The 20,911-nt window shown below is 38.5% G+C and overlaps 2 protein-coding genes and 1 pseudogene across 6 annotated transcripts in view; 2 read left to right on the forward strand and 1 right to left on the reverse strand.

Moving 5' to 3' along the window:
* MAPK10 (mitogen-activated protein kinase 10) overlaps positions 1 to 20,911 on the reverse strand; it is a 719,417-nt gene that overhangs the window by 481,579 nt on the left and 216,927 nt on the right. The window lies entirely within an intron of this gene.
* LOC119530347 lies at positions 508 to 752 on the forward strand (annotated as a pseudogene).
* Positions 18,702 to 19,202, forward strand: LOC119530349 (UDP-N-acetylglucosamine transferase subunit ALG13 homolog). The gene has a single exon (XM_037831452.1). It carries the CDS (start codon positions 18,702 to 18,704, stop codon positions 19,200 to 19,202), a length of 501 nt encoding a protein of 166 aa, XP_037687380.1.

Consider the following 20,911-nt stretch of genomic DNA (forward strand, 5'->3'; position numbering starts at 1 on the left):
TTGAGGGAGGGTCTCAAGGAGACTTCTCTGTGGACACATGTTTTTTCTGCTCTACCCAGAACCAATGCTGATTCCAGCTTCGGAATTCCTACACCACCCTCTGGGAGGCAGGGACTTTTCAGTCCATCCCCTGAGGATATGGAAGATCCAGTTTTATGGCCCAATATTCCATCCTGCACAAGTCCCAAGATTTGCCTCCTATATCCCACTCACAAATCAATAAAGTGGCTGAGCTGTTCCTTGCCCTCTGATTTATATCTTCTTGCCATTTCTCCAATAATTTCCTTTATTTCCCTAATAGCTAATCTAAGAATTTAAGCTTTTTTACTTGGGATTTTTAGAGAAGGGTTACTCCAGACATCTGACCAACCATTTCACCAGAAATAGAAGCCCATAAGGAGACAGCTTGGGGACTCCAGGGGCCTGGGAGGAGAGGGATGTGGCTTGCGGTGAGGAGCTTTCGCCAAGGGTTGGGAAAGGAAGAGTGAAGATTTTAAATTCAAGGTCATGGAAAAACATCTGAAGTTCATTGTGAAGACTGTGATGGTACAGGAAGGGAACTCTGAGCTGCATACAGAACCCTAAACAGAATCCATACCAGGATGGACTCATTGAGATAGTGTGAGAAGTCATACCACCGATGACAGTGGGAAAGCTATGAAACCTGTAGGCAGATCTACCACATGAAAATGGCTCGCAAGATCAACTGTTTGATGCGAAAGAATCTAGCCGATCTGTGGCAGAGTGGCTGAGGCCTCTGGACAGGAGGCCCAGTATGAAAATTCTCATCCAATTTGTGTCTCCACCACTTTTCTTTTTCCAACTCTATTTTCTCTTACCTTTCTCTGAAATAAATTCAAATCGCAAATATGCAATGAGGCCTGTGTATAGAATGGCAATCTCACTAGTCAGCAATGGACTCTCTCCATTATAATATAATATATAATATATAATATAATAAGAGAAACTGAGTCAAAAAGTAGTCTAGGACACCCAGGGAAGTGAATCTCCCTGGCAACGTGGAATATGACTCCCGGGGAGGAATGTAGACCCGGCATCGTGGGATGGAGAACATCTTCTTGACCAAAAGGGGGATGTGAAAGGAAATGAAATAAGCTTCAGTGGCAGAGAGATTCCAAAACGAGCCGAGAGATCACTCTGGTGGGCACTCTTATGCACACTTTAGACAACCTTTTTTAGATTCTAAAGAATTGGGGTAGCTGGTGGTGGATACCTGAAACTATTAAACTACAACCCAGAACCCATGAATCTCGAAGACAGTTGTATAAAAATGTAGCTTATGAGGGGTGACAATGGGATTGGGAATGCCATAAGGACCAAACTCCACTTTGTCTAGTTTATGGATGGATGTGTAGAAAAGTAGGGGAAGGAAACAAACAGACAAAGGTACCCAGTGTTCTTTTTTACTTCAATTGCTCTTTTTCACTCTAATTATTATTCTTGTTATTTTTGTGTGTGTGCTAATGAAGGTGTCAGGGATTGATTTAGGTGATGAATGTACAACTATGTAATGGTACTGTAAACAATCGAAAGTACAATTTGTTTTGTATGACTGCGTGGTATGTGAATATATCTCAATAAAATGATGATTAAAAAAAAAAGTAGTCTAGGAGAGGTGAGGACAATTTCTAAAATGCAGTGAAATATATCATCCTTTTCTTACCCAATTATTATGAACCCTAAAGCAAGATCTTGTGATTGGAAAAGCATTTGTTACTGTTTACTGAACTACCCTCCACCTGTTGGGTAAAGAGAAGAAGAGGAAGTATATATGTACTTGGAATAAATTTTGCTTCTGAAACACCCGACCAAAAAAAAAAAAAAAAAGAAAGAAAGAAAGAAAAAAGAAATAGAAGTCCATGAATCTCTTAACAGCAATATTTCTGGCACTTCTGCACAATTTCAAGCAGAATTGAAAGAACTATTCTTGTTGAACTAAAATCCCAACAACTAGCCACCCACATTTTCCATTTATGTACATGGATGGCCTTCTGAACACAATGGAACACAATGTGCATTGAGGAGATAGACATAGATAGGTGGATAGATAGATGATAGATAGATACAGCTTTCCTTTTCTTTTTTCATTGACCATTATGAATTCTCTCTCTGCCATGAAAAAAAGAAAGTGCTATGCTTTTCCAAAAACTAAAACAGCATGTTTAAAATGGCCTATTTATCAGGATCTGTGCAAAACATAAGGCTGAGGAATTATATTCTTATTAAGATTTCACAATTTCTTTTTTTATTTAACACAAATTCTCCTCATACAAATTTTTTCACACAGAAGGTATATTAATAGTAGTAACCAGAATGCAACTTAACACTAGTATTTATATTCTAAATGATACCAAAATGTCTGTGCACCATCGTTATCTCCAGATACACTGTGGCTTCTTTTTCATTTGTCAGGAGCCAAATTCTAACATTTCTTTGGATTTATTCTGTGCATTAAACAGCACTTACCAAGTTTTTTTTTTTTTTTTTTAGCTTTGGGGGACTTCTTACAAGGAAATTATATATGAATAATAATATTATCATTCAAGAAAGATAAAGAAAACTGCTTTCCTCCTTTTTTATACATTACCAGTATTTTCTTTCTTTCTTTCTTTCTTTTTTTTTTTTGGAAGATTATCTAGACCTGCCACTTGCTTCCTCAGCACAATTGAACACATAATTACTATGTAAATTTGGGTTTCCACATGTTTCCAGAGGAACACAGGCCATTTGGTACTGGAGATTTCAAAGCATTATTCATCTGAAATATGGTACATTTCAGTTAATCTGTAAAATGAAGATAATTCTTATCTGCACTGCAGAATTTAGTTAAGGATTAATTACTTAATTTTGGTTAAGCAATTTGAACATAAATGAAGGCAAGATCTAATATTATTAAAACAGAAATTACTGAGCCATTCTTCAGAAAAGCACAGAGATTTATTTTCCTCCATTTTTATTATTATGTCATTATCTAATAATTTCTGAATTAAAAAACAAAAGAACTAGACCTTTCTTTTTAAGACCTGAGGGTCACTTAGTTGTTTTCCTTCCTTCACAATATGATAGTGAGCATATCATTACCATTAAGAAGAGAGGGAGGAATGGAACAAACATAAAACTGGTTCCTGTCATTAAATGTTCCAGTGGATATCCATTTTCTGCAGTATAAAGTATAAACTCATCATAGTAAGCACAGTACTAAAGCTTTCATCATTTGGCTATGTTGACCTCTTAAACCTCAGTCATTCATTCACTCAACCAATAGTTTTCAAACAAATATTTCTTGAGCATCTACTGAGAGCACAAAAAAAGAAACAGTAGGGAGAGACAATTCCTGACAACATGAGTTTATATTGTAGCAGAAGATACTGACATTTAATTAAACAAATGGTTATTTGTGAATATTGTATAATTGGGTCAGGAGCTACAAAGGAAATTACAGTATGCAATAAGGGCATATAATGAGAGCATAATCTGAAAGGCAGAAAAGTTATCCCTAAGGAAATGCCATTTAGCTAAGACATGAAGAACAAAAAAGTGATCCAGGAAAAGGTACAGGGACATGAAAAGGGACAGATGACAGCATGTGTGAAGGCTCCAAGAGAAAAGAAGATTGGCACATTAGAGGGAAAGGGGAAAGGTCATGGTACAGGTAGTAGCTGGAGATGAGGCTACAGAGGTAAATGTGAGGGGGGTATATCAGAGAAACCTTGTAAACTATTTAGGACTTTATCCTAAGAGCAATGAGAAACCAATGAAATATTTAAAGAGTAGTGTGAAATGTTCACATAAGTGCTTTTAAAAAATCATTCTGCTTGTTGCATAAAGAAAAAAATGGTAGACTCAGGAATGAAAGCAAGGATAATAGAAGGCTATTTCAATCACTGGAGATGATGATAGGAAAGAAAGGAAGAAAGGAAAAGAGAAAAGAAAATCCTTAAACAATTTCAAAAGTTAAATGACAATCAAGAAAAATATTTCCTAGTCATACAAGGCAAAGAGCTAATTTTGTACATTTATTTTATAGAAAGCTTTTACAAATCTATAAAACAAAGGCTAACAACTCATAGCAAAAATGGGTAAATGATGAAAAAACAGTTCCTAGAAATGAAAATTCAAATGTTATAAACATATGAAAGATATTCATAATTAAAGAATGATAAATTTTCTAATAAAAATAAATACAAAAAAATGAGATATTTTCCACCTGTAATAATGGCAACATTAAGATATCATTTTGCATCTTCTCTGGAATTAAAATACAAAATAGGGACAGGGACTTCTGCTTTCCTCTATTCCATACTAACTTGTATCAAACACCCCTATCAAACGCTTGTATCAACCCAAAAATATGAAGTAAAATATTTCAAAAATCTGTTTGAAGGCTTCAGAGAACTTCAAAGGCAGCCAGGACTTGAGGTGTCAGGATTCAAGAGAGAAGGTATTTCATTTTGGTGAGCCAGTTACTACACACCTCTCCTCCCCTTGAGGCATTTACCTATTTTTAAGCATGGTAAGTGGTCACAAAGCCAAACAGAAAGTCACATCTGAGAAAGTGGGCGAAAATTTTGTCAGTTTCATGGAAAACTGAGGGAACAAAAAAAATCAAGGCTACTAAAGCAGCCAGGACTTAAGGAACATACATACTGAGGAGAAAAGCTGTACATTGAGGTGAGCCCAGTAGCTTTTCTTTTTTTTTTTTTTTTTTTTTTTTTTGCCAAGGCATATACACATTTTATTTTTAAAAGTTTACAGTTTTCATTATACCCAACTATTAAGAGATTATAATCAGAGAGTCATTTGTCCTGTTGACAGATGTGCTCATGAGATCACAATGCAAGGGAAAAGGTGGAAGGGAGGAGACAGGGTGAGGAAAAAATAAGCAATTAAAAGCTTGGATTTCAATTAAGGGCTGGTAAATCCTTTTCATCTCTTCAAGTATCACACAGTGTGTACCAAATACAATCAGTAAATCATGGCCATTTCTTCCCAAGCCCACAGCCAAGATGAGTATTTACTGAATGAAGAGCCCTGGCTCTTACCCACTGAGTAGGGGCCATAAACTCCCCCTTTTGGGGGGGGCTTCCACTGCAGTCAATCCCTAGAAGAATCACCAAGGTGTCTGGTGGCCAGAGAAAACATGGACATGAATAGAAGTCCACAGAAATGCAGTTCTTTGTACCCAATCAGAAATGATTTCAGTCAACAAGGCTGTAAAACCAGTTATGAAGTTGATGAAATTAAATGAAATTCTTGCTAACTTTTGTGAATTGTGAAAGTTTTCACTTTTCTGAATCCCTGAATGAAGAAGGGTCACATGCCACTTAAAATCAAACACTAGTTCCCAGAAACGTGGTGTCTGGAAACTCCACCCATGGAGGTTAGCAGAGGATCTTTCCTGATTCTCAGTCATCCCAACAGGTGGCCTCATAAAAAGCAAGTGTCAAACCAAAGCCTGCTAGAGCTTCAGGGAGGCTTTTGGAGGAAAAATTCCTTGGAAGAAAGACACTTCTCAGGAGCTTAGATCAGCCAGTTGACAATTAGTACAGCTTTTGAAGTGGAAGAAAAATGTTAGGTACTCGAGAAGTATATAGCAACTTCTTATAATTATCTCACTAGTATAAAATGCTGGTTGAAACTACACAAGCATCCTCAAGGAGTGTGAGGATGCTGAAGACAGAAGAGCCAAAATGCTGCTTTCTAGGTTGGCTACCACTACTAAATATGACCCACAAGGCCTGACTGCTGGGGCGTCCAGAGAAAGTCCAAGAGCAACAGATTAAATGCTGCTGTGTTGAGGCCATCTTGCTTATTAGAACCCAACAACTTTTAGTACTGCTTTTCCCTGGAAGAAGTCACCAACTTTCAGACAGCAACCAAGAGACAGAGAAGCCAAACAGAAAGCTAAGAGGCTGAGAAAATTAACAATATTTTTAGACAGTCTTACAGTGCTAGCGAGGCAAAAATTGGAGTCCAGAATCAGTCAAGGAAAAAGGCACTGGTAAAGACTCCAGACTCTCAACTGGAATCAATCCAGGTTCTCAGGTAGGAATAAGGCTGATCTTATATTAATAAAGGTAAATTCATTTTAGTCTCCAAAAGACTGAAATGTGTTTTTGAGTCAGCTCACTCTCAAATTGTATCGATAAGATCTATATCCACTATTAGCTAGACATGTTAGCTATATATGTTAGCTGTAATAGCTGTTCCAGGGTTTAGAATGCCATCTTTAACTTATCAGTTTAAATTCAAATAATAATCTATCACTTCATATATATTATAAGGGACTTATAATAGTGTACTTGCATCCCCCAACAACCCTTTGTTATTGTTGTCATGCTTTTTACCTTTACATATAAATCCCACAATACATTGTTACTATTTTTGCTTTAAACAATTTTCTTTTACAGATTTTTTAAATGAGGGAAAAATTCTTCTCTACTTATATTTTCACATTTCAACGACACTTTTTTGTATGTGTAATTTACATCTGGTATGATTTTCCTACTACCCTTTACCACTTCTGAAGGTCAGCTACAATGAATTCTCTAGGATTATTTTTTTTCTGCAAAAGGCTTTATTTCACCATCACTTTGAAAGATATCAATAGAATTCTAGGTTTGACAGACTTTTATCTTTAATTACATTAACAATGCTGCCTCCATTATCTTCTGGCTTGCATAATCTATGAAAAGCAGGCTGTCATTCTTATTTTTGTTCTTGTATAAATAATATGTTTTTTACCTCTGGTTTTTTTTTTTTTTTAATTTAATAAATTTTATTTTGAAATAAATTCAATCTTACAGGAATAGTTGCAAAAACAGTACAAACCCCATACATAGAACTCCACCATACCCCGAACCCCTCACCCGATACGCTGATCCACCACCTTTAACATCCTGTCACACCACCATTTCTTTCTTTTCCTCCTTCTCTTCCTCCCTCCCTCCCTATCATCCATCATCTATTGCTCTGTCCTCTGAACATATGAGCGCAAGCTGCACATATCTTTGAACAAACAATATAATTCACATATACCTTTCCCATGGACAAGAACATTCTTTTATGCAATCTCATTAAGCTCAGGTAAGAAGTTCAAGAAATTCAACATTGATACAAAGCTTACATTCTGTATTTCCTTTTTTTTTTCCTTGTGTCCCATCTGTGTCCCTTTGAGCCTCCTCTTCTCCATCCTCAGAACCCATCCAGGATCATCCTTGGTATTTAATTGTCATCTATTTAGACTGTCTTTTTTTTTTTTTTTTTCAATTGTGGAAACATATATATAGCCTAAATATTCCCATTCCACCCCCTCCCTAGCATTCCATTAATGGGATTAATCACATTTAGAATGTTGCAATGCTATCACCTTCCCACTATCCATTTCTAGAAGTTTCCCTTCACCCTAAACAGAAACCCTACACTCATTTCTTAACTCCCCATTGACCCTTCCCCCATTTCTCAGAACCCCTACTCTACTTTTTATCTCTATGGTCATATTCTCTGATACTTTCTTTGTGTTTTCTGTGGGGCTTAAATTTAACATCTTAAATCTATAATAATCTTGTTTTTCTTTGATACCAACTTAACTTCAATATGACACATAAACTATGTTCCTATACTCCCTCATTCCCCCACCTTTATGTAGTACTTGTCAAAAATTACCTATTTTACATTGAGTCCAAAACCACTGATTTATCATTACAGTTTATGTATTTTAGATCCTGTAGGAAGTAAATAGTGGAGCTATAAATCAAAAATACAGTAGTATTGGTATTTATATTTACCATGTGATCTTTAATGGAAATCTTAATTTCTTCATGTAGTTTCAGTCAATTGCTTAGTGTCCCTTTCAGCCTGCTCAACTCTTCTTAGCATTTCTTATAAGACTGATTACTGGTGATGAAGTCCCTCAGCTTTTGATTATCCGGGAATGTTTTTATCTCCCCCTCATTTTTATCCTCCAGGTGTTTGTGAATTCTCCAAGTCTCTGACGGTTTTTGACTTCTATTTGTATTCCATTGTGGTCAGAGAATGTGCTTTGAACAAATTCATTTTTTTTTTTTTTATTGAGGCTTGTTTTTATGTCCCAGCATATGGTCCATTCTGGAGAAAGATCCGTGATCACTAGAGAAGAATGTGTGTCCCAGTGACCTGGGATGTAATATTCTATATATGTCTGTTAAAATTCTCTATATCTCTCTCTCCTTTCTTTGTTTCTCTGTCAGTAGGGCTCCCTTTAGTATCTGAAGTAGGGCAGGTCTTTTATTAGCAAAATCTCTCAGCATTTGTTTGTCTGTGAAAAATTTAAGCTCTCTCTCAAATTTGAAGGAGAGCTTTGCTGGATAAAGTATTCTTGGTTGGAAACTTTTCTCTCTCAGAATTTTAAATATGTCATGCCACTGCCTTCTTGCTTCCATGGTGGCCGCTGAGTAGTCACTACTTAGTCTTATGTTGTTTCCTTTGTATGTGGTGAATTGCTTTTCTCTTGCTGCTTTCAGAACTTGCTCCTTTTCTTCAGTATTTGAGAGTCTGATCAGAATATGTCTCAGAGTGGGTTTATTTGGATTTATTCTATTTGGAGTTCGCTGGGCATTTATGCTTTGTGTATTCATATTGTGTAGAAGGTTTTCGAAGTTTTACCCAACAATTTCTTTGAATACTCTTTCTAGACCTTTACCCTTCTCTTCCCCTCTGGGACACCAATGAGTCTTAAATTTGGACGTTTTATTTTATCTATCATATCCCTGAGATCCATTTCTATTTTTTCGATTTTTCCCCATTCTTTCTTTTGTTCTTTCATTTTCTGTTCTGTGGTCCTCGAGGAGGCTGAGTTGTTGTTCAGCTTCCTCTAATCTTGTATTATGAGTATCCAGAGCCTTTTTAATTTGGCCTACAGTTTCTTTAATTTCCATAAGATCTTCTATTTTTTTATTTACTCTTGCAATATCTTCTTTATGGTCTTCTAGGGTCTTCTTTATGTCTTTTACATCCTGTGCCATGCTTTTCTTCATGTCCTTTATATCCTGTGCCATGCTCTCATTGCCTGTCTGTAGTTCTTTCATTAATTGCACCAAGTACTGTGTGTCTTCTGATCTTTTGATTTGGGTGTTTAGGTTTGGGTTCTCCATATCATCTGGTTTTATCATAAGCTTTAAGATTTTCTGTTGTTTTTGGCCTCTTGGCATTTGCTTTACTTGATAGGGTTCTTTTAGGATATGTAGGACTATTCAAAGACTAATCTCTAATTTGTCATATCTACAGCTTGGTAGCATACACTTTCTCTAACTAACCAACAGATGGCTTCTGTGAGTCACCAATTCCCCTCAAGTCAGCTCTCCCCAACCCTGTCTTTGTGGTGTGTGGGGATCTGACCCCCATGGGGTCCACTCGGTGCACTTAATTTGGGTGTGCTGTCAGGGCTGCCCGCCCTGAATGAGGGGTATGCATCTGAGCGGTTAGGGAGGAAGGGCAGCTTTAATAATCAAACCTCCCAGGTGTTCCTGGAGATTTAAGGCTGTTCTCTGCCGCTGACCCAAAAGTCCTTGGTATTGGCATAGGTTCCCTGGGATTTCTGAGTGGTTCCCCCTTCCCTGCTGTGCTCTTCCAGGACCTCTGCTGAGGGAGGGAGGGAGGGCCATGCCACGTCACAAATGTGCACCGGCCTCCAGGGAAGCCCTGGGACACCGGGCTGTGCAGGGGCATTCCCAGCCCACTTCGAAGATGGTTGAATGGGACACATTATCTTCCCCCTTACACACAGCTCCACCCTCCCAGCTCTGGGACAATCAGCCATGGATGTTTTCAAGGCCACTGTCCATGGCCGATATTGTGGCATGTGAGCAGTGCTGCGGGAAAGACTCCCTGTCACACTGGATTTCTTGGCTTCGGCCCCAGACAGGAGTGGCCCCACCCACCAGGGAGATAGCTGTAAGTCGTGCATTTTTTTTCTCCGTTTTAGCTTATAATTCTTGACTGGTGTGAGGAGGTATGGCAATGTTCCCCCCAGGCTCTGGGGTCTGGTTCTGAATGGAAAGGGCCTCACCCCTTTCCTCTTAGAGAAGATAGACCCTCTAGGGGGAGGTCATTAGCATTTAAATGGTCTCTCTCTGCTTGTGCTATCTCCACCCTTCTCTGAGTCACAGCACTGGGAACTGAAAATGGCTGGGGCTTTCTCCACTGAGCCAAAAAAGAAACAGACAGTCCCCTTCAGACCTAGTCCAAGGTGACCCTCCGGCTCTCCAAGGTCAGTCGTCACCCAAAGCCTCTGTCTGTTTTTTGGGGATTCGTACCTGTAGTGAGCAGTTCACACTCGCTACTTAAAACCCCAGTTGGAACTCAGCTGAGCTATATTCACTTGCTGGGAGAAAGCTTCTCTCTGGCACCACGAGGTTTCGTAGCTCGGGCTGTGGGGGAGGGGGTCTCACAACTTGGATCTGCAGGTTTTACTTACAGATTTTATGCTGTGATCTCGGGCATTCCTCCCAATTCAGGTTGGTGTATGATGAGTGGGCTGTTTCATTTGCCCCCACCCCAGCCCTGCAGTTATTCTGGATCATTCATTAGTTGTTTCTGGTTTTTTTCAGTTGTTCCAGGGGGACTACTTAGTTTCCACTCCTCTCTATGCCACCATCTTCCCTCTCTCCACTTCTGGTTGTTTTTAAGATTTTTCTCTTTATCACAGGTTTTCAGCAATTTCATTATGATGTGCCATTGTATGGGGGTTATTTTACAATGTTTGTTTCACTTGAGATTTCTTGAACTTTTAAATATATGACTTTATAGTTTTGTTTAAATTTGGGAAATGTCCACCATTATTTCTTCAAATGTTTATTCTCACCACCCATCTCTATCCGTTCTAGAATTCCAATTCCATATATATTAGACCATGTGATGTCCACAGTTCATGAACACACTTTTTCTTTCTCACCTCATCTTGGGTAATTGCTATGTATTCAAAGTCATTGATTTTTTTTCTCCCACTGTGTCTAATATACTTTTAATCCTACCAGTGTTTTTTATTATTATTATTATTTCAGATACTGTATTTTTCATCTTTAAAGGTTTTGTTTGGATCTTTTTTTGTATCTTCTATGTCTTTGTAGTATTCACATTTTTTTCTACCTTCTTGAATGTATGGAGCTTATTTATAATAGCTGTTTTGGCATCCTTGTTTGATAATTCCATCATCTTTTTCATCTCTTAGTCTGTATTGATGGATATTTTCCTGGTAATAGCTCATATTGTCTTGTTTCTTTGCGTGCCTAGTAATTTTTGCTAGATGCTAGATAAAATGCATTTTACATTATTGAGTGCTAGATTTTGTTGTATGCCTTTAATGTTGGAACTTTTTCTGGCATGCAGGTAAAAGTTTTTTAAATGAGGTTGAGCCTTATGAAGTTTTTAATTTTTTTTTATGAGAAGTCCAGAGCAGTCTTTAATTTAGAGCTGATATAACTCCACTACAGAGGGCTCTGAGTATTCTACATGATACCTAGGCAAAGGATAAGCAGGTCCCTTACAAATCTTCAGAGCACTTGTGCTCGCTCACTCTCTTTCTTTGCGTGTGTTTGTGTGTTTGTATGTAGGTGTGCAGCTCTCATTCTCCTGTATTCTTCCCCTAAAATTCTAACCACTTTAGCCTCCCTAAATTTCGATCTCTGTCCCCTCAATTCACTGAAACTTCTAGGCTTTGTTTGTGTTTACTCTCCCTGCATTCTGGCCTGGAAACTAACTTCAAGCAGTTAGCTGGAGCTATTGTAGGCCTTGCTGATCTTCCAGTGATCAGAGTCATGTGTTACCTGCCATTCAGTGTCTGAAACCCATTGCTTCATATATAACTGTCTGATTTTCTTGTTTTTAAGGCTGAAGGGTAAATTGGGTCCCACTTACTTCATCAAGGCCGGAAGCAGAATTCAGAAACCTAAAGATAAAGGTACTCTGAAAACCTCTACTCTGAAAATTGCAGAGCATTACTGAAAGGAATTTTAGAAAGTCCTAAATAATTTATTTTAAAGAGATTTTAAAATGAGAAAAAAAATGCTTTTATACTTATGTTTAAACAGAATGTTATGGGTTGAATTGTTTCCCCTCAAAAAAAGACAAGTTCAAGTCCTAACCTCCAGTCCCTTGAGTGTGGCCTCATTTGGAAATAGGGTCTTTGAAGATGTGATTGGTTAAGAAGAGGCCAAACTGGATTAAGGTGGGACTAATCCAATATGAATGGTATCTGTATAAGACGAGGAAATTTGGATACAGACAGAGATAGACTCAGACAGACACCTGGGAGAAGGCCATATGAAGACAGACAAGGCCTCTACAAGCCAAGATATGCCAAGGATAGCTGGAAAACACCAGAAGCTAGAATAGGAAGTAAGAATTCACCCCACAGGTTTCAGATGGAGCATGGCACTGCTGACATTTTGATTTCAGACTTCTAGCCTCCAGATTGAGACAATTTTTTTATTAGAGAACTTGTAGGAATACAGAAAAATAAGCATAAAATACAGAATTCCCTTATACCACCCTATTATTAACATCTTGCATTAGTGTGGTACATTTGTTGCAGTTGATGAAAGAATATTTTTATAAATGTATTATTACCATAGTCCATGGTTTACATTAGGAGTCACTATTTGTGATTTACAGTCCTATGGATTTTTTTTTTCAGTTTTTATTCCAGCAACATATATATCACCCAATATTTCCCCTTTTAACCACAAATATATATATTTTCGTGCTGTTAAATACATTCACAATGTTGCACTATCATCACCGATTTTTGTTGTTTTAAGCCATTTAGTTAGTGTTTTGCTACAGCAGCCCTAGCAAAAATCCTAGTAACCAACTCATGTATATTTCTACATCTAATTTATGATAAAGGCTTCCCAAAGAGCACAGGGAGAACAGTGATCTTTTTTATATCAGTTGGATATCCATATGTTAAAACAATGAATCTTGACAACTACTGTTTTAGTTTCCATTGCTAAAGCAAATACCATACAATGCATTGGCTTAAGCAATGGGAATTTATTGGCTCATGGTTTTGAGACTAGGACCAGAATCAAGGTGTCATCAAGGCATTGCTTTTTCCCAAAAGACTGTAGTGTCCTGGGGCTGGCTTCTGTGATACTTGGTCCTTGACTTTTCTGTCACATAGCAATCAATGCACATGGTGGCCACTCCTGGCTTCTATCTTCTCTTCCAGGTTCCACTGACTTTCAGCTCTGGCTGCTCCCTCTGGCTTCTCTCTCTGTGTGTGGCCTTCCCTTGAAGTAATAGGATTAAGACCCCTACTGATTCAGTTGTGTCACAGCTTAACTGAAGTAATCTTATTGAAAGCCCCTATTTACAAGGGGTCACACCCCAGGAATGGATGAAGTTTAAGAATATGTTTTTCTGGGGTACATAGCTCTAAGCCACCACAACTACCTCATACAATACACAAATATTTAATTCCCTTTTGATTGTAGATCTAAATGTAAGAGGAAAAGCAATAAAGCTCATAAAAGTAACATAGGAGAATATTAGCTGAGTTCATATCCTTGCATAGTTTTTGTCTCCTTCTATATCCTACTTCCTTCTGTCAGCTTATCTTAGAGCATTTCCTCAATAAAGTCCTTGAAAAAAAAAATCTCACCTTCAGTTCTGCTTCTGGAGAACTCAACCAAAGACAGTTGATACTATCAAGAGCTAAGCTAAGCAGGTGACAGCTGAGCTACCAGGTGTTAGAATAGTTGCTTTACACAACAAGCCAGAATGAAAGTAAGAGTCAAACCCTTAATTACTTACTGTGACAGTATAATCAAGAGGCTAAACAGGAGAGAATGCTGGCTTCCTCAATGTTCAATTTTTCTGCATGGAACAGCACCAGGCAAAAGTCAGGTATATCAGTGCAGATGTGGGGATAATCTCACCACAGAGAAAGCCCCAAAGAAAAGATGCCTGTCCTTTTATGGGCCCAAGGGCAGGGGATTAGAGAAGGGGTAAGGTTAGCAGTGTAAAAAGCACTGAGTACTGAGTCAGAGTGGAGAAATGTGTCTTCAAGGACACACCTCTCCCATATGGAGGTCTCAGTAGAGGCACCTGGAGTAGAGATGCAGATCTGCTTAAGAGCTTGGCCAGTCAGTTGTGTTCATGCTGCAGCACCCTTCAGAGATTGCAATGCACTGCCTGTGCTCCAAGTCTGGTGTGGGGAGGGCAACTTTCCCCCATGAAACCTGCCTGGAAAAGCCTTTATAATTGCCTAAGGTAGACCTTAAAGTTCACCCATAGAATTTTGGCCAGGAGCTGGACTCCTCAGAAACGAGGAATGGTCCTAGGAAGCAGACTATAAGGATAGGATTCTAGAGTTGAATCAGTCACTAGAATGATAGCAAAGAGGTCCCTGTCACTAGTATTAGAGAGAGTGCTGATATTTCAGGGTGTGCTGGTTTGGATATATTATGTTCCCCCAAAAGCCATATTCTTTAATGCAATATTGTGGAGGCAGATTTATTAATCTTTCCGATTAGGGTGTGACCTCTTGATTGAATGTTTTCATGGAGATGTGACTCACCCATCTATAGGTAATAACCTTTGATTAGATTATTTCCATGCAGGTGTTACCACTCCCATTCAGTTTAGGTCTTAATTAAATCACTGGAGCCCTATGAGAGCTCAGGCAGAAGGAGTTCAGTGCTGCAGCTGAGAGAGACCTTCAGAGAGATGCTTGGGAGCTGACTACTTTGGAGATACTAACCTGGAGTTTGCTCTGGAGAAGCTATGAGAGGACAAAATACCCCAAGAGCTGCAGCTGAGAGAGACATTTTGGAGTTGGCCATTGAAAGCAGACTTTTTCTAGCCCAGTGTTTGCCTGGGAGAAACTAAGAGAACACTCCCAGAGGCTTAGAGAGAAACATCCTGAGAAAAAGCCATTTTGAAACCAGAACCCTGGAGCAGACACCAGCCATGTGTCTATCGTTGATGCCTCAGTTTGGACATTTTTATGGCCTTAGGACTGTAACTATGTAGCCAAATAGAATCCCCTTATAAAAGCCAATCCACTTCTGGTATTTTGCATAATGGCAGCATTAGCAAACTGGAACAAGGATAAAAGTAATGAGATTTTCTTGGCATTACTTAAAGAAACCCTCATCTGTGCAGCTGGAGGGCAGACCAAGCTATAACACCAAAGAATGAGCTATCTTTTTGGTATCCCTTGGTGAGAGTGATAAAAGATTCTCAGTCCCTAGATCAAACATAAAGGCTAGATCTTCACTAGTCCCTCTTGCTCCAGCTGCTACATTAACAAAGACAACACTCATTAGATTGCATTCTTCCAAAACCCACTTTTTGGAGTGGAGTTCTGATGATTTATTGGCATAGCTAAATAATCATATTTACTTGGTTGTAATCTTACCAATTGGAATAAGTCAAATTCAACTAATATTAGATATATCAAAATCTCCTTAAATCCAAGACTATCTACTGCAACATATCTTAAAGTCATTGTGCATTTAAAAATCATATCATAGAGGAGGGGGCAAGATGGCAGCATAGAGAGGAGTAGAATTTAGTTAGTCCCCTGGGACAACTAATGAACAACCAGGAACAACTAGTAAATCATTTGGAATAACTGCTGGGGGACAACTGTGACTGTCCACACATTATGCACCAACATGGATTGGGAGGAATGCCTGAGATCGTAGCATAAAATCTATAAGTAAAAGCTGTGGGCCCATGCCAAGAGACCCTCACCCCATGGCAGGCTGAGCTGCAAAACCTCACTGTGGTAGAGAGCAGCAATCTCCCAGTAAGTGAATATAGTTCAAACGAGCTCCAATTGGAGTTTTAATTAACCAATGTGGACTGCTGAACACAAGCTACAAACCCCCAACAAGCAGACAGGGGCTTTTAGTGATGACTGACTTAAAGAACCAGAAGACTCATCTGGCCAACGAGTGAAACTGGTGGGCTGTGTACTGGTTCCAAAAGGGAGCTTTCTATCCCTCTTTCTCTCTCTCAACCTGAGGGGCTCAGAGGAGAAGCCGCAGCCATTTTCAGTTTGCAGCACTCTGACCCAGACAGGGGTGGAGATAACAGAAACAGAGAGACAATTCAAATGCAGATGATAACTCCCTAGGGTGTGTATCTTCCATTAGAGGAAGGGAGGTGGGGCCCAGGTTTCCCTTCAGAACCAGACCCCAGAGCCTGGGGGAAAACAGCCAAAACAGAAACTGAGGGGGCCATATCTCCTTACACCAGTCAGGAGTGACAGGCTGACAGGTGCCACCTGCTGGGCAGGTTAATAAAAGCACAGTGACTGGAGACTTCACAGAAAAGTCTGTCATTCTTCTAAGATATACTCTAAATATAAACCCATTCTGAGACCTGAACCTGTTACAATATGGGAAAATCTGACTGAGGTAACCAAGGAAACCAGTTGCCTAGACAACAGAAAACTATAATCTACTCTAGAAAAAAATGAAGATATGGCCCAGTCAAAGGAACAAACTTACAACTCAATCAAGATACAGTTGAGATATTGTTTCACTTTAATGTAACAATCTATTAAAGATTTTCAAAGAAATGTGCTAAATCAAATAAAAACCAAATCAAGGAGTTCAGGGAAGATATATCAAAGAGATGAAGGCTATAAAGAAAACACTGGGCAAACATAAGATAGAAGTGGAAAGTTAGAAAAAACAACTGGCAAAATCTATGGAAATGAAAGGCACAGCACAAGAGATGAAAAACACAATGGAAACATACAACAGCAGATCTCAAGAGGCAGAAGAAAACACTCAGGAACTGGAAAACAAGACTCCTGAAATCCTACACACAAAAGAACAGATAGGGAAAAGAATGGAAAAATATGAGCAACGTCTCAGGGAATTGAATGAGAACAGGAAGCGCATGAGTGTACATGTCATGGGTATCCCAGAAGGAGAAGGGAAAGGGGGCAGAAGCAATAATAGAGGAAATAATCAATAAAAATTTCCCATCTCTTATGAAAGACATAAAATTACAGGTCCAAGAAGCACAGCGTACCCCAAACAGAATAGATCTGAATAGGTCTATGCCAAGACACTTAATAATCAGATTATCAAATATCAAAGACAAAGAGAGAATCCTGAAAGCAGCAAGAGAAAAGTGATCCATCACATACAAAGAAAGCTTGATAAGACTGTGTGTGGATTTCTCAACAGAAACCATGGAAGCAAGAAGGAAGTGGTGTGATATATTTAAGATACTGAAAGAGAAAAACCACCAACCAAGAATCCTATATCCGGCAAAACTGTCCTTTAAATATGAGGGAGAGTTTAAAATATTCTCTGACAAACAGACAATGAGAGAGTTTGTGAACAAGATACCTGCTCTACAGGAAACACTAAAAGGAGCAGTACAGAGAGAGGAAAAGACAGGAGTGAGAGGTTTGGAACACAATTTTGGGTGATAGTAGCTCAGCAATGTAAGTACACTGAACAAAGATGACTGTGAGTATGGTTGAAAGAGGAAGGTTAGGAGCATGTGGGACACAAGAAGGAAAGAGGAAAGACAAAGACTGGGACTTATAACTCAGTGAAACCTAGAGTGCTCAACAATTGTGATAAAACGTACAAGTATGTTTTTACATGAGGGAGAACAAATGAATGTCAACCTTGCGAGGTGTTAAAAATAGGGTGGTATTGGGGAAAAAAACACAATCAGTGCAGCTCGAGGTGGGACGTCGCGAGTGCAGCGGCTGCTCCAACGTGAGTCGGCAGGCCGCGCCTCCACTCACCTAGCTCGAGCGACAATCTCGAGTCCCGGGGCTCGAGTCCGGCCTGGCCTTGGGGTCCTGGTTGAACGTGATTTGGAGACTGGGGGGACACTGGCCATACTGACTCCGGTCTGGACTCACGGCTTGGATTGTGGAAGAGACTGCGGGCATCCCCTCTCTTTTTGGGCTGCTCTGAGCCACAAAAGGATACTGCAGTTGGTCCATGGCCTGCTGGTTGATGGTTCCCGTGCTGTTGTACACGAAAGCGCTGCTCAGGAGGACTGCCAGGGCAAAGATCCAGGAGTCATTCTTGTTGTCACCCTTAAAGTCAGAAAGCATGTAAACCAGGACAAAATTGACTTACATAAGCTTAATATACTTGCAGCTATTTTATTGAGCAATTATGTACCTGATACATTATTAATTTTATTAAATATTCAGAGCAGTACCACAAGGCAGGTGGAGGTCTGTTACATCCATTTTACAGTAAAAAATAGTTTGCTGAGACTTCTGCTTCTGGCCATAATAGAGTAACAGACACTGGATTATTCATTTCACATGAAACAACCAAAAGATGGATAAATATATTAAACAGTGATTTTCAAGACACTAGACATCAGATCCAAGAAGCTCAACAAACTCCAAGCAAGTAAAGTAAATGTCCCTAAAGCACATCATAATCAAGTTTCTCAAACTCAGTGATAAAGGGAAAAATCTCAAAAGAATCCAGAGTAAGAAGACAGGTTAAGTACAGAGGAACAAATATATGGACAATAGCAGATTTCTCAAGGATACAGTGGAAGCAAGAAGATGGTGGGGCAACATCTCTAAAATACTGAAAAAAAAATCAATCTAGAATTCTATATTTAGAGAAAACATCTTTCAGAAACAGAGGAGAGATCCCACCCTTGCTACTCGGAGTTGTAGAACCCTCATGATGAAGTGCCTATTTGTTACTGTGGGGACCACCAGCTTCGACGACCTCATTACATGTGTGTCGGCACGTGATAGTCTCCAAATCATCAAGAGCCTTGGTTACAACCAACTTATCCTACAAATTGGTAGAGCAACGGTGGTACCTGAACCATTCAGTACTGAATCATTTACTCTGGATGTTTACAGGTACAAGAATTCATTAAAAGAAGACCTTCAGAAAGCAGATCTTGTTATTAGTCATGCAGGTGCAGGAAGTTGTTTGGAGATTCTGGAAAAAGGAAAGCCACTTGTCGTGGTTATAAATGAAAAGTTGATGAACAATCATCAGCTGGAATTGGCAAAGCAGTTACACAAAGAGGGGCATCTTTTCTATTGCACCTGCCATACGCTTCCTGGGCTGTTAAAGTCAATGGACTTCTCAACCCTGAAAAGTTTTCCTCCTGGCCAGCCAGAAAAATTTTCTGCATTTTTGGAGTTGTTGGATTACAAAAATAAATGCTAAACTCTCAACAATTTAAAAATACCCCCACATCCAACTTATACAATGTGATTAAATCAAGTATATATATTTGCAGAATGATATAAATTAATAAAATTCCTATATCCATAGAAGGCATAGAAAATTTTATGGTGTGGACATTTGCATTTGGGTCCCAATCCTAACTGCAATTTAGTAAACCTTGATTTTCCTTAATCTTCATATTTCAGTAAAAGAGAAGTATAGTGAGCATTCACAGGTTTTATCCTAGAATCCCAAATAGTTTTGGAATCATGAAAAAGTCAGTTAAATTTGAAAACTTTTTAAGAAAAAGTTCTTGATAAGAACTATAAATGTAGTTAGTTTGATGTTCCTTAGAATATAAAATGAATGAGTGTCAGCACCTATAACTTCACAGTCGGGGGAGGGGAGGCAAACAAAAATGATAGATTGTGCTCTGTGAAAGAAAATGCTCAATCATTGCCTTAAAAAGGTTAACTATGAAGTCAGTTGATGTATTGTACCTAGTCAAACTACTTTCATCCTGAAGAACAGAGGAGAATGGCTGTGCTAACTTTTTTCTCTAAACTATAAATAGAAAGTGACAAAATAATCTCCTCCAATGTCAAAACTTTACTGGTTTGAAAAGAATAAATTAAAAAAGACTTCTATAAAAAAAGCAAAACAGAAAGGCATTATCAGACATACAGAAGCTGAAAAATTATATCCCCAGCAGAACTGCACTAGAGGAAATGTTAAAGGAAGCCCTTCAGACAGAAAAAAAAAAAAGTCTCCAAATGTAAATCTGGATGTTATGAACAACTTTATACCAGTAAGTTAATTGAAAGAGATAAACATCCATAAACCATTCATGAAGAATAGCCCTATACAATCCCTCTAGTAAATGTATACCCCAAAGAATTGAAAGCAGAGACTCGAACAGATTTTTACACACTGGTTTTCACAGTGGCACTATTCACAATTGCCGAAAGATGGAAGAAACCCAAGTGTTCATCATTCAGTGAATGTATTTAAAAAATATGGTATATAGAAGGGACTTTTATTCAGCATTTAAAAGAAATGAAGTTTTGATTCATGTGACAACAGGGATGAACCTTAAAGACATTATGTTGTATGAAATAAGTCAGACACAAAAGGACAAATATTTTGTAATCTCACTGTTATGAAATTGTTAGAATAAGTACACTCATGAAGTTAGATTCTAGAATGTAGGTTACTAGGGACTGGGTTGGGGGTAAGGAATGGGGTGTTAATGCTTAAGTTGTACAGAATCTCTATTTGAGTTGATTATAAAGTTTTGGAAATGGATGGTGGTTATGGTAGCACGACATTTTTAGTGTAATTAACAGCACTGAATTATATATGTGAATGTGGTTAAACAGGGAAATTTTAGGTCATATATATGTTACTAGAGTAAAAAATTAGAAGATAAAACGTAAGACTACAACATAGTGAAACCTATTGTAAACAATGCACTATAGTTAATAGTACAATTACAATAATGTTCTTTGATGAATTATAACAAATGTACCACACTAATGCAAAGTGTTAATAATAGGGTGGCATATGAGAAGAAATACACCCTGATGTGAACCATGGATTACAGTGAATGGTACAACTATTATATTCTTTCATGAATTGTAACAAAGGTACCACACTAGTGCAAAGTGTTAATGATAAGTGGTAGGGTATATGGGAACACTGTATGTTCT

Source organism: Choloepus didactylus, chromosome 3 (assembly GCF_015220235.1).
Source record: "Choloepus didactylus isolate mChoDid1 chromosome 3, mChoDid1.pri, whole genome shotgun sequence".
Taxonomy (NCBI): Eukaryota; Metazoa; Chordata; class Mammalia; order Pilosa; family Megalonychidae; genus Choloepus; species Choloepus didactylus.

What these genes read in the sequence shown, in the direction of transcription:
- LOC119530349 (XM_037831452.1), top strand. Translation starts at nt 18,702, where the DNA reads ATGAAGTGCCTATTTGTTACTGTGGGGACCACCAGCTTCGACGACCTC.